This window comes from Pseudomyrmex gracilis, unplaced genomic scaffold (genome assembly GCF_002006095.1).
Source record: "Pseudomyrmex gracilis isolate BER0280 unplaced genomic scaffold, ASM200609v1 scaffold_684, whole genome shotgun sequence".
NCBI classification, from domain to species: Eukaryota; Metazoa; Arthropoda; class Insecta; order Hymenoptera; family Formicidae; genus Pseudomyrmex; species Pseudomyrmex gracilis.
This window is the reverse complement of record NW_018021268.1, coordinates 44362-56843: the sequence shown is the minus strand read 5'-3', so window position 1 is coordinate 56843 and position 12482 is coordinate 44362. Positions and strand designations below refer to the sequence as shown.

The 12482-nt window shown below is 44.2% G+C and overlaps 2 protein-coding genes across 5 annotated transcripts; one reads left to right on the top strand and one right to left on the bottom strand.

The window, feature by feature from the left end:
- Nucleotides 1-429: 429 nt before the first annotated feature.
- Nucleotides 430-9938, top strand: LOC109861306 (spectrin alpha chain). 2 transcript variants are annotated; one of them, XM_020440885.1, is made up of 9 exons: nt 430-563; nt 643-843; nt 1589-1820; nt 1911-5527; nt 6012-8539; nt 8615-8669; nt 8761-9139; nt 9262-9428; nt 9513-9641. In XM_020440885.1, the coding sequence occupies exons 2-9, from the start codon at nt 694-696 to the stop codon at nt 9639-9641; spliced, it is 7257 nt and encodes a 2418-aa protein (XP_020296474.1). In that variant the 5' UTR covers nt 430-563; nt 643-693. The 2 variants fall into 2 exon arrangements, with proteins under 2 accessions (XP_020296474.1, XP_020296475.1); XM_020440886.1 differs by lacking the exon at nt 430-563 and having other exon boundaries at nt 694-843; nt 9513-9938.
- Nucleotides 9939-9987: 49 nt separating this feature from the next.
- Nucleotides 9988-12159, bottom strand: LOC109861309 (transmembrane protein 39A). 3 transcript variants are annotated; one of them, XM_020440893.1, is made up of 7 exons: nt 11796-12159; nt 11555-11694; nt 11343-11441; nt 11175-11266; nt 10819-11071; nt 10504-10711; nt 9988-10399 (listed from the first exon to the last, which is right to left on the bottom strand). In XM_020440893.1, exons 1-7 carry the CDS (start codon nt 12111-12113, stop codon nt 10145-10147), a joined length of 1365 nt encoding a protein of 454 aa, XP_020296482.1. In that variant the 5' UTR covers nt 12114-12159; the 3' UTR covers nt 9988-10144. The 3 variants fall into 3 exon arrangements, with proteins under 3 accessions (XP_020296482.1, XP_020296483.1, XP_020296484.1); XM_020440894.1 differs by having other exon boundaries at nt 11175-11263; XM_020440895.1 differs by having other exon boundaries at nt 10148-10399; nt 10530-10711.
- Nucleotides 12160-12482: the final 323 nt, after the last annotated feature.

The window sequence follows — 12482 nt, the reverse complement described above, 5'->3', positions numbered from 1 at the left end:
CAGTTGTATCTGCTGAACGTGGCCATCTCTAATTGAGGATGATCGCATTTATTATCAATAATATTATATACATTTCCCAAGATTGTAAATCTCGAAAAAACGTTTCACGTTGTCATACGCAACAAGCGCACAACGCAATGTGAACGTGCCTCTCGTCTTTCATCTTGTCCAGCCGGCTTGATGGAAAGGAGACGGAACATAATACGTCTGCACTCTTTCACGAGCCGAAGTGCCGAGCGTGACGTCACGCACACAGACGGCGGTTCTCGCTTGTGTGCGTGCTCCCAGTGGCTCCCACCACCTCGGTGCTCTTGGTGCTAGCGGGTCAGAGTTTGCACCTCTGGCTACCAAGCGGCCGGAATCTGGCATCCCTGGCTCCCACTCCTGGGCGCTGGCCGGTCAAATCTTTCATTAATGTTCTGTTAATGTTCCCTGGTCGAAACGTCAATGGTGACGAGGAAGGAATTGGAACGAGTGCGAATCGCAAGTAAATTGTACGAGATTTTTTCGACCGAACGACTGTTTTTGTGTAATCAACTGTACCGCTGATCGTTTATACCAAGGTCCGTCGAGTCTTGCATGCGAATTATTTACCGATCCCGATAATCTCGACGTCAAACTGACTGCCACACCCTGTTGTAGCCATTTTGAATAGGACAGTCCGTGAACTCTGTCTCGACGATCGATTCAACCATGGATCAGATTACGCCCAAAGAAGTGAAGATCCTGGAGAATCCGGAGGATATTCAGGAGAGACGAGAGCAAGTTTTGGGACGATACGCCAACTTCAAGGCGGAGGCGCGTAACAAGCGGGACAAGCTCGAGGACTCCCGTCGCTTTCAGGTGGCGTTGACATTCTAACCCAGATAGCCAAACGTGAAAACTTAATATTATAAGTTGTCAGCAATACAACAGCAGGGGGTATCCTCTTTTCAGTATGTTTTTTCCAGCAACAGTTTTTAAAAATATAATAACAGCAAGTTCCCAACAACTTATCGGCAATAACTTTATATTCACTTTTATCAACTTATGAATGGAAATCATTGCTCACATATTGCTGACTTATTGCCATAAACATTGGCTACAACAAGTGTTTTATGGTTGCAATATGAAGCAAATCATTATATAGATTAGTTGCTCGCCAATTGCTGTTATGTTGATTTTATTTAATGCAACGAAAATGTAGTTGTCACTCTAGTATCAACATGCTGAGTTTTATTGTCGNGCAACCGTAAAACACTTGTTGTAGCCAATGTTTATGGCAATAAGTCAGCAATATGTGAGCAATGATTTCCATTCATAAGTTAAATATAAAGTTATTGCCGATAAGTTTTTGGGAACTTGCTGTTATTATATTTTTGAAAACTGTTGCTAGAAAAAACATGCTGAAAAGAGGATACCCCCTGCTGTTGTATTGCTGACAACGTATAATATATTTGTGGCAAATTGCCAATAACTTGCACACAGTTGGCTATCTGGGAATTTTCTTGTTATTGTATCATTACGCGGATAATATCACACTTCACCTTATATATTTACAGTTTCTTGTTTTTTATTATCTCTTCGCTCGTCTCTTTCTTTTTTCTAGTATTTTAAGCGAGATGCGGACGAACTCGAAGGATGGATCTACGAGAAGCTCCAGGCTGCCTCGGACGAGAGCTACAAAGATCCGACCAATCTACAGGCGAAGATTCAAAAGCACCAGGCGTTTGAAGCTGAAGTAGCTGCTCATTCAAATGCTATCGTGCAATTGGACAACACGGGATCCGAAATGATAGCGCAGCATCATTTTGCGAGCGATGTGATTCGCAAGAGATTAGGTAAATTTCTATGCTAAGAATATTAACTTTTAATTTACAAAAGAAAATGTAAGTTTTAAATTAGATTTTACAAAATTAATGCAATTGCAGAGGAATTGCATCGTCTGTGGGAGTTGCTGCTATCCCGATTAGCTGACAAAGGTCTGAAGTTACAACAGGCCTTGGTTCTCGTACAGTTCATTCGCCACTGCGACGAGGTAATGTTCTGGATTCACGACAAGGAGGCGTTCGTAACAACCGATGAATTTGGACACGACTTGGAACACGTGGAGGTGCTCCAAAGAAAATTTGATGAGTTTCAAAAAGACATGGCCAGTCAAGAGTACAGAGTCACGGAAGTGAATGAACTGGCGGACAAGCTGCTTTTGGACGGTCATCCCGAACGCGACACCATTCTGCGTAGAAAGGAAGAACTCAACGAGTCTTGGCAGAGACTGAAACAACTGGCCACGTTGCGACAAGAGAAACTGTTTGGCGCGCACGAGATTCAGAGATTCAATCGCGACGCCGACGAGACCATGGCCTGGATCGCGGAGAAAGACGTGGTTTTGTCTTCTGACGATTTCGGACGGGATCTTGCCAGCGTTCAAACCTTACAACGCAAGCACGAGGGTATCGAACGTGATTTGGCCGCTCTGGAGGATAAGGTCTATACATTGGGCACGGAAGCCGATCGTCTTGCCTCGATTCACGAAGCGGATCATTCCAAACAAATTCAATCTAAACGCGCCGAGATCTTACAGTCGTGGGAGAGCCTTACCGCGAAAGCGAAAGAACGTCGTCTAAAACTCGACGAGTCGTATTATCTTCATCGATTTTTGGCCGATTATCGCGATTTGGTGTCATGGATGAACGATATGCGCGCTATAATTTCCGCGGACGAGCTGGCGAAAGACGTAGCCGGCGCCGAAGCTTTGGTCGACAGACATCAAGAACACAAGGGAGAGATCGATGCCAGAGCCGATAGCTTCGACGCAACCACACTGGCCGGCAATAAGCTTCTCGAGAAGAAACATTACGCTTCCGAGGAAGTGGCCCGTAAATTGAACTCTCTTGCTGAGGACAAGTCGTCTCTCTTGAGTCTGTGGGAGAAGAGACGCATCTTGTACGAACAATGCGTGGATTTGCAGCTGTTCTATCGAGATACCGAGCAGGCGGACGCGTCGATGGCCAAACAGGAAGCGTTTCTCGCGAACGAGGATTTGGGAGATTCTCTCGATAGCGTCGAGGCGCTGATCAAAAAACACGAAGACTTCGACAAATCGCTTGCGGCTCAAGAGGAAAAGATCAAAGTGCTCGACGATTTTGCCGGAAAGTTGATCGAAGGTGAGCACTACGCCGCGGACGACGTTGCGCAACGACGACAGTTGTTGTTGGAACGAAGAGCTATTCTTCTGGAAAAATCGGCGCAGAGACGACGTCGTCTGGAAGACGCGTACAAGTTGCAACAATTCGAGAGAGACTGCGACGAGACGAAGGGCTGGGTAAACGAGAAGCTCAAGTTCGCAACCGACGATAGCTACCTGGATCCCACGAATCTGAACGGCAAAGTGCAGAAACATCAGAATTTCGAGCAGGAACTGAACGCGAACAAGACGCGCATGGAGGAGATGGTAGCAACCGGTCAGGAATTGATTGAGAGCGGTCACTATGCTAGCGATCGCATACGTACTCGCATCGAAGAGATCGTGACGCTGTGGGAGAGTCTGGCGCACGCGACCGAGAAGAAAGGTGCGAAGTTGCAAGAAGCTTCGCAGCAGCAACAATTCAACCGAACGATCGAGGACATCGAACTTTGGCTCTCGGAAGTCGAGGGGCAACTTATGTCGGAGGATTACGGCAAGGATCTGACCAGCGTTCAGAATCTACAGAAGAAACACGCGCTTCTTGAAGCCGACGTAGGTTCTCACGCTGACAGAATTGACAGTATTACTCAGGCGGCCGAACAGTTCGTCAAATCGGGTCATTTCGACGCCGACAACATCAAATCCAAGCAAGATCAATTGCAAGCCAGATACGCCGCTCTGCAACGTCCTATGAGCTTGAGAAAGCAACGACTTCTCGATTCCCTTCAGGTGCAACAGCTGTTTAGAGATATTGAGGACGAAGAAGCTTGGATTCGCGAGAAAGAACCGGTTGCGGCGTCCACCAATCGCGGACGCGATCTGATCGGTGTGCAGAATCTTCAGAAGAAGCACCAGGCCGTTTTGGCTGAGATCAACAATCACGAGCCTAGAGTGGCCGCGGTTTGTCAAGCGGGTTCGACCATGTTGCAAGAAGGACACTTTGCCGCCGAGGAAATTAGTCAACGACTGGCGGCTTTGGACGAACATTGGGGACAGTTGAAGGACAAGGCTCGTCAACGAAAGACCGACTTGGACGATTCGTTGCAGGCGCATCAATACTTTGCTGACGCGAACGAAGCTGAATCTTGGATGAAGGAAAAACGTCCAATAGTGATGAATGCCGATTACGGCAAAGACGAGGATAGTTCTGAAGCTCTCTTGAAGAAACACGAAGCTTTAGTGAGCGATTTGGAGGCATTTGCTAGCACGATTGCAGCCCTGAAAGACCAAGCTGCATCGTGCAGACAGCAAGAGACGCCTACCGTTGACATCACCGGTAAGGAGTGTGTTGTTGCTCTTTACGATTATACCGAGAAGTCTCCCAGAGAAGTATCCATGAAGAAAGGCGACACTCTGACCCTTCTCAATTCCAACAACAAGGATTGGTGGAAGGTCGAAGTAAACGATCGTCAGGGATTTGTTCCAGCAGCGTACGTGAAGCGCGTGGAACCCGAGGCAGGTCTCAGCGCGTCCCAACAGAATTTGGCCAGGGAACAGAGCTCGATTGCTGCGCGACAAGCGCAGATTGAGGCGCAGTACGATGATCTTTTGCGTCTAGCGCGCGAACGTCAAAATAAGCTCAACGAAACGGCCAAGGCTTACGTGTTGGTGAGAGAAGCCGCTGAATTAGCCACCTGGATCAAAGACAAAGAGAATCACGCCCAGGTGCAAGACGTAGGCGAGGATCTGGAACAGGTGGAGGTCATGCAAAAGAAGTTCGACGATTTCCAAGCTGATCTCAAAGCGAACGAGGTGCGTTTAGCTGAGATGAACGAGATTGCCGTACAATTGATGAGTCTTGGACAGACCGAAGCGGCGTTGAAGATTCAGACGCAGATTCAGGATCTAAACGAGAAGTGGACCAGTCTGCAGACACTCACGGCAGAACGCGCCAATCAGCTTGGTTCCGCTCACGAGGTGCAACGATTCCATCGCGACGTCGACGAGACGAAGGATTGGATACGCGAAAAGGACGCGGCGCTGAACAACGACGATCTGGGCAAGGATTTGCGCAGCGTTCAAGCGCTGCAGCGCAAGCACGAAGGTTTGGAGAGAGATTTGGCGGCTCTCGGGGACAAGATCAAACAGCTCGACGAGACCGCCAATCGTCTGATGCAGTCGCATCCGGAAACCGCCGAGCAAACGTACGCCAAGCAAAAAGAGATCAACGAGGAATGGACCCAACTCACAGCTAAAGCCAATAGCAGAAAAGAGAAACTTCTGGATTCTTATGATTTGCAACGGTTTCTAAGTGATTACCGCGATTTGATGGCCTGGATCAACTCGATGATGGGTCTGGTCGCTTCCGAGGAACTCGCGTCCGACGTCACCGGCGCCGAAGCGTTGCTCGAACGTCATCAGGTAAAATCACTTTATCTCATGACACGAATAAAAAAAAAAAAACAATCATCTGGCAAAACGTTCACTTCGTCATTTAAATTATAGAATTACAGAGCAGAGATAGATGCGCGATACGGCGTACTTCCAGAGGTATAAGAACGTTTGAGCATGCATTATAAGGAAGTCGCGACCATGTCGGCGAGAATGTCTAAAAACTTTAATATCGCATAGTTTATATAATTTTGTAATTATATTAATATTGCATATAGTTTATTTCATTGAGGTGACTTTTTTTTTTCTTTCTTATACTGAGAGACAACTGACACTTTTTTTTAGTATTTTCAATGCTTTTCGCGCCCAATTACTGCCTTTCTGCTTGTGCGCCCAATTACTGCCCGAATGGATTTTGATCGTAACAAACAGGGTTGTGTATTGGCACACAGAGATCCGACAACTGAATCGTGTTTTCTCAATTTATAAAATTATCCTTTGCTTTTTTTTATAGGAGCATCGAATGGAGATAGATGCCAGAGCAGGTACTTTCCAGGCGTTCGAATTGTTCGGCCAACAATTGCTGCAATCTAGCCACTACGCAAGCGTCGAGATACTGGAGAAACTCGAGTCTATGGCTGAGGCGCGACAAGAACTGGAGAAGGCTTGGATTCAACGACGCATGCAGCTCGATCAGAATCTCGAACTGCAACTGTTCTGCAGGGATTGCGAGCAAGCTGAGAATTGGATGAGCGCGCGAGAGGCTTTTCTCAGCAGCGCGGACGCGGTGGACAGTAGCGACAACGTCGAGGCGCTTATCAAGAAACACGAAGATTTCGACAAAGCGATCAACGCTCACGAGGAGAAAATCGCTACTTTACAAACTCTGGCCGATCAACTTATTGCTGCCGAGCATTACGCCTCCAAACCTATTGACGAGAGACGGTGCCAGGTGTTAGATCGCTGGCGACACTTGAAGGACGCTCTCATTGAGAAACGTTCGAAACTGGGCGAATCTCAGACGTTGCAGCAGTTCTCTCGCGATGCCGACGAGATGGAAAATTGGATCGCGGAGAAACTTCAACTGGCAACCGAGGAAAATTACAAGGATCCCGCTAATATACAATCGAAGCATCAGAAACATCAGGCGTTCGAGGCCGAATTAGCGGCCAATGCTGATCGAATTCAATCGGTACTCGCTATGGGAGGTAACTTGATCGAGAAGCACCAATGTGCCGGATCGGAGGATGCCGTTCAGAAGAGATTAGCATCGATCGCCGATCAGTGGGAATATCTCACGCAAAAGACCACGGAGAAGTCTATGAAATTGAAGGAAGCCAATAAGCAGCGAACTTATATCGCTGCCGTGAAGGATCTCGATTTCTGGCTCGGAGAAGTCGAGAGTTTGCTTACGTCCGAAGATGCTGGCAAAGATTTGGCCTCGGTGCAGAATCTCATGAAGAAACATCAGCTCGTCGAAGCTGACATACAGGCGCACGAGGAGAGAATCAAGGATATGAATGCGCAAGCCGATTCGTTGATCGAGAGCGGTCAATTTGATGCCGCTGGTATTCAGGAGAAACGACAGAGCATAAACGAGCGTTACGAGCGAATTCGAAACTTGGCGGCGCACAGACAGGCTAGGCTCAACGAAGCCAACACCTTGCATCAGTTCTTCCGCGACATCGCCGACGAGGAATCGTGGATCAAGGAGAAGAAGCTTCTTGTCGGATCGGACGATTACGGACGCGATCTTACGGGCGTGCAAAACTTGAAAAAGAAACACAAGAGATTGGAAGCCGAACTCGGTAGTCACGAACCCGCCATACAAGCTGTTCAGGAAGCGGGAGAGAAATTGATGGACGTCTCCAATCTGGGAGTGCCTGAAATCGAGCAGCGTCTGAAACTTCTCAATCAGGCTTGGGCCGAACTCAAACAGCTTGCTGCCACCAGAGGACAGAAATTGGACGAATCTTTAACGTATCAGCAGTTCCTAGCCAAAGTCGAGGAAGAAGAAGCGTGGATCACGGAGAAGCAACAGTTACTTTCCGTGGAAGACTACGGCGATACGATGGCTGCCGTTCAGGGTCTTTTGAAGAAGCACGACGCGTTTGAAACAGATTTTGCGGCTCACGGTGAACGTTGCAAGGACATATGCGACGCCGGCGAGTCGTTGATCGAGGCTGGCAATCATCGAGCGGACGCTATTGCTCAGAGATGCGCTCAATTGCGCAACAAACTTGAACAACTCGGAGCTCTCGCGGCTCGCAGAAAGACGCGTCTGAATGACAACTCGGCGTACTTGCAATTCATGTGGAAGGCCGACGTAGTCGAGTCATGGATCGCCGACAAGGAGACTCACGTGCGTTCCGAAGAGTTTGGTCGAGATTTGTCCACCGTGCAGACATTACTCACGAAACAAGAGACATTCGACGCTGGTCTTCACGCGTTCGAGCACGAGGGTATACAAAACATCACTTTGCTGAAGGAGATGCTCGTGAACGCGGGTCACGATCAAACCCCAAGTATTCAGAAACGTCACGCCGACGTTATCGCTCGCTGGCAGAAACTCCTGGCCGATTCCGATTCGAGGAAACAACGTTTGTTGAGAATGCAGGATCAATTCAGACAGATCGAGGAGCTCTATCTGACGTTCGCGAAGAAGGCTTCCGCTTTCAATTCTTGGTTCGAAAACGCGGAAGAAGATCTTACGGATCCGGTTCGTTGCAACAGCATCGAAGAGATTCGAGCTCTTCGGGAGGCGCACGCGCAATTCCAAGCAAGCTTGTCCTCGGCCGAGGCTGACTTCCAAGCACTGGCCGCTTTGGACAGACAGATCAAGAGCTTCAATGTTGGACCCAATCCGTACACGTGGTTTACGATGGAAGCGTTGGAAGATACTTGGCGTAATCTGCAGAAGATAATTAAGGAACGTGACGTTGAACTTTCGAAGGAAGCGCAACGGCAAGAAGAGAACGACAAATTACGTAAAGAATTCGCCAAGCACGCTAATTCTTTCCATCAGTGGCTAGCGGAAACAAGGTTTGATTTTTTTGTAAAATGATCTATTTAATTATTTAATTTGAGAAATATATAAATTTTATTTCTTCCTTACAGAACATCTATGATGGAAGGATCTGGATCTTTAGAACAGCAACTAGAGGCTACCAAGGTTTGTCCATTTAAAAATACGTTCTTGTTATTTCCAGAAACAACTCGAACGATATTATGTACATATTATATATTTACATGTAAATTTACAGCGCAAGACTCAAGAAGTGCGCGCACGTCGTCAAGACTTGAAGAAGATCGAAGATCTGGGAGCTATTTTAGAGGAACATCTGATTCTGGACAATCGTTACACGGAACACAGTACTGTGGGACTGGCACAACAATGGGATCAGTTGGATCAGCTGGGAATGCGTATGCAGCACAATTTGGAGCAGCAGATTCAAGCTCGAAACCAGTCCGGTGTGTCTGAAGACGCGCTCAAAGAATTCTCCATGATGTTCAAACACTTCGACAAGGACAAGAGCGGTCGTCTTAATCATCAAGAATTTAAATCGTGCTTGAGAGCTTTGGGTTATGACTTACCTATGATGGAAGAGGGACAACCTGATCCAGAATTCGAAAACATATTAGGTTTTTATTGTCTTTTTATTTTGTCATTAAAAAATTCTTGTTGTTAACAGTTTTGTAATTTATTTATTTATAGACAATCTGTATATAATACGATTATAATATCTCTTTAATATTACTCGCAGATATCGTGGATCCTAATAGAGATGGATACGTATCGCTGCAAGAGTATATGGCGTTTATGATCAGCAAGGAAACTGAAAATGTGCAAAGCTCAGAAGAGATAGAAAACGCTTTCCGAGCGATTACAGCAGCAGATCGACCATATGTCACTAAAGAGGAATTATACGCTGTAAGTATATATATATAATCACAGACTGTCTCTATGGACAGAAAAAGTGCAATTTACATTCATTAATTTTTTTTTTTTTTTCAGAACCTCACGAAAGAGATGGCCGATTATTGCGTCGCTCGTATGAAGCCTTACGTGGATCCGAAATCGGAACGACCGATAACGGGAGCGTTAGACTACATAGAATTTACGCACACCCTTTTCCAAAATTAATTATGCACTTATTACACACGTATATGCGTATTATGGTATTTTTTTCACGCTTAATTTATTAAAAAAAAAAAAAAAAAATAGCAGCTATCATTTTTTCTTGAAATAAAAAAAATGCTTGATTATTTCTCTATATTAATATATGTAATATTCTACAATACACGTAGAAAGAGATTGCAATTTAATATAAAAATATTTAACTAAATTCTCTCACGTAATTAAAATAGTATAAAATGAAACCACGTAATAGATCGTTGGGGTGAATATATTGTTAGCAATAAATAATCAACTGCAATAATATATATTATTGAACGTTTCGATCATTATCAATATTAAAAAAAAAAAAAAAAAAAAAAAAAAAAAAAAAAAAATGTGAAGAATAATGTTGTGATTGTTAATCTTTAAAACTTTAAATATATCTATAATGTGTTGCACCGGAAATAATAGACATATTTCAGAAAGAAATTTACGCATAGATATATATATATATATATATTATTTGTATTTTATTGAGCAATATGATTTACAGCCATCTGAGATTTTTCTTGAATTATCTCCTCGGCACGATATACTTTCCAAGTAATCAGCCAATCTCTACCAACTTTGAACAAAGGATAATAATTTATAACCAATGATATCGTCAGCGACAGCACTTGGTACCATTCGTACGTGCAAAAGAGAATCACTAGTTGAAAAAATACTACCAATCCTTGCACTATCAACACCACGCGTAACATCCGCGCCGGATTGTGAAAGAAAACCTGAGGAAAAATACGCAACGCACGATATATTATAGTTTTTTCGTTTTAGTAAGAAATCTAATTTCTTTCTTTTTTTTTACTAGCCGTAAAATGCGATTACGTACATGGAATCTAATATGATTTTGATTACCCGGTTCCGCTGCTGTACACAGACCTTCGGAACGATAAAGCTCTCGATTGTATCTAACGATCGATCCGTGCGGCCACAATACCGTGTCGTTCCATTGTTGAGCGCATATGTGATTGTGACGGTTTTCTATTACAACCCATCGTCCTAGATGCATCGCCGCCCTATGTAGCACATCGCAGTATCTAAAAATTAAAAAATAAATAATTACATTTTATTTCCACACAATAGCATAGAAATTTTTATAAAAATATTTTTATCACATGAGAAGAGGAAAAAATTTCTAATTTACCTAATAGGATAAGTCTGAGCCAGATAAGCGGTTAATCTTCCGATCCAGAAAAAGAACACATGTTGCGTGACCCATAAGAAACTGTAATGCAAATGAGGTGGCGCAAAGATGATCGGTCCTACGCTGCAAACATACGCGCTGGCGGAGGGCAAGAAAACAGCCTGCTTTAATCGTTGATTAAAGTCGGATCTCAAAGTCGACACTTCCGCTCTGATGGCCGATGCGTTTAATGAGCAATTGTGCAAAGGTTTGTCTGTCGTATCAAAGTAAAATGACAATACACATTAATTAAATTTTTTTTTTTTTATTAGTCCAGCCTTTTTTTTTTACACAAAACAAGAGTTAACGATTCTTACCCATCAAGTATTTTTGTTTTCGTTCTTCCTTTTCGCACGACTCGGAACAATCGGAAAAAGGTGATACAATAACAAAGTACATTATTAAACTTCTGAAACAAATTTTACTTCATAAGCAATACTTCTTCCACATGCTCACGCGTACAGGGTAAAAGGCAATATACATACGGATAACATAAATAAAAGATCTTTAATAAATCATGCCTGTGGGCCATGTGACAAACGCACCAAGAAAGTATGCTTATTTCAATAAAAAACAGTACTACCCTGTAAAAGGTAAATTTATACAAATCATTAAAATCTTTCACTGATACAAATATTTACTCAAACTCCAAGTTATTCTACTGCGAACTAAGTAAACATATATATATGTACAATACCTCATAGTCATCCTAGTTGCACGTGACCATCGGTATGATAATGAAACATCAATGACATGATACACCAATGTGTTAACAAAACTACGTGCTATTATTGTAAAAATAAATACGAGCAGATAAGGATCTATTAAGTAGAAGTTCTGAAACACAACAAAATCACACATAATTTTGAAGTTTTCTCTCTCTCTCAAAAAAAAAAAGTAGGTATATAACAATGTGTACATATTTGGAAATGTCCTACCATGCTATATCCAGTATAGGAGTACGGCAACCACCATACTGTTCTGTACAGATTAAGCAACTGCAGACAAGCCGAGACAACAAAAATGACCAAGGACAAAGCCTCGAACGCTAATTGCCCGTCGACCGGAACCACGGGCATGGGAACGTGTTTTGGCGCGAGTGATTTTCCACCGTAACCGACGTCGTCGATTCGTTTGTCGTCCGCAACACTTCCAACTGTCTCTCCGCTGTTACTTCGTCCGGTAACGGAGCTGTAAGTACCGCCAGATTTGCCAGCCGGTCCGTACCGGCTCGCGTTTCGCCTTCCGGGAGGCATGTTCTTACAGGTTCATTGTATGCCCGTACACCTTTTCAGGTTCAAAGATGTATCCTTCAGTAAAGGACAAGTCTCTTCTCTAAACGTAAAAAAAATTTCTCCAACATTAATTACATCACAGCAACTAAGAACACACGTGGAAGAACAGATGTGTTTCCACCAAACTTGATTTCACGTAGGACACTACCGATTTACTTTGTTTTGTAAACAAGTTTACGGATCTTTTATCAGAATCGATCAGATGATTGGTATACAACATGCGCACGCAGTCGCAACCTGCGTCAATGTCTGCGCAAGCTCGACGGCCTTGACTCAACAACACCTTAACCCGCTGCTGCTGACGAGTCTTCCTTGTGATTAGTTAATTAG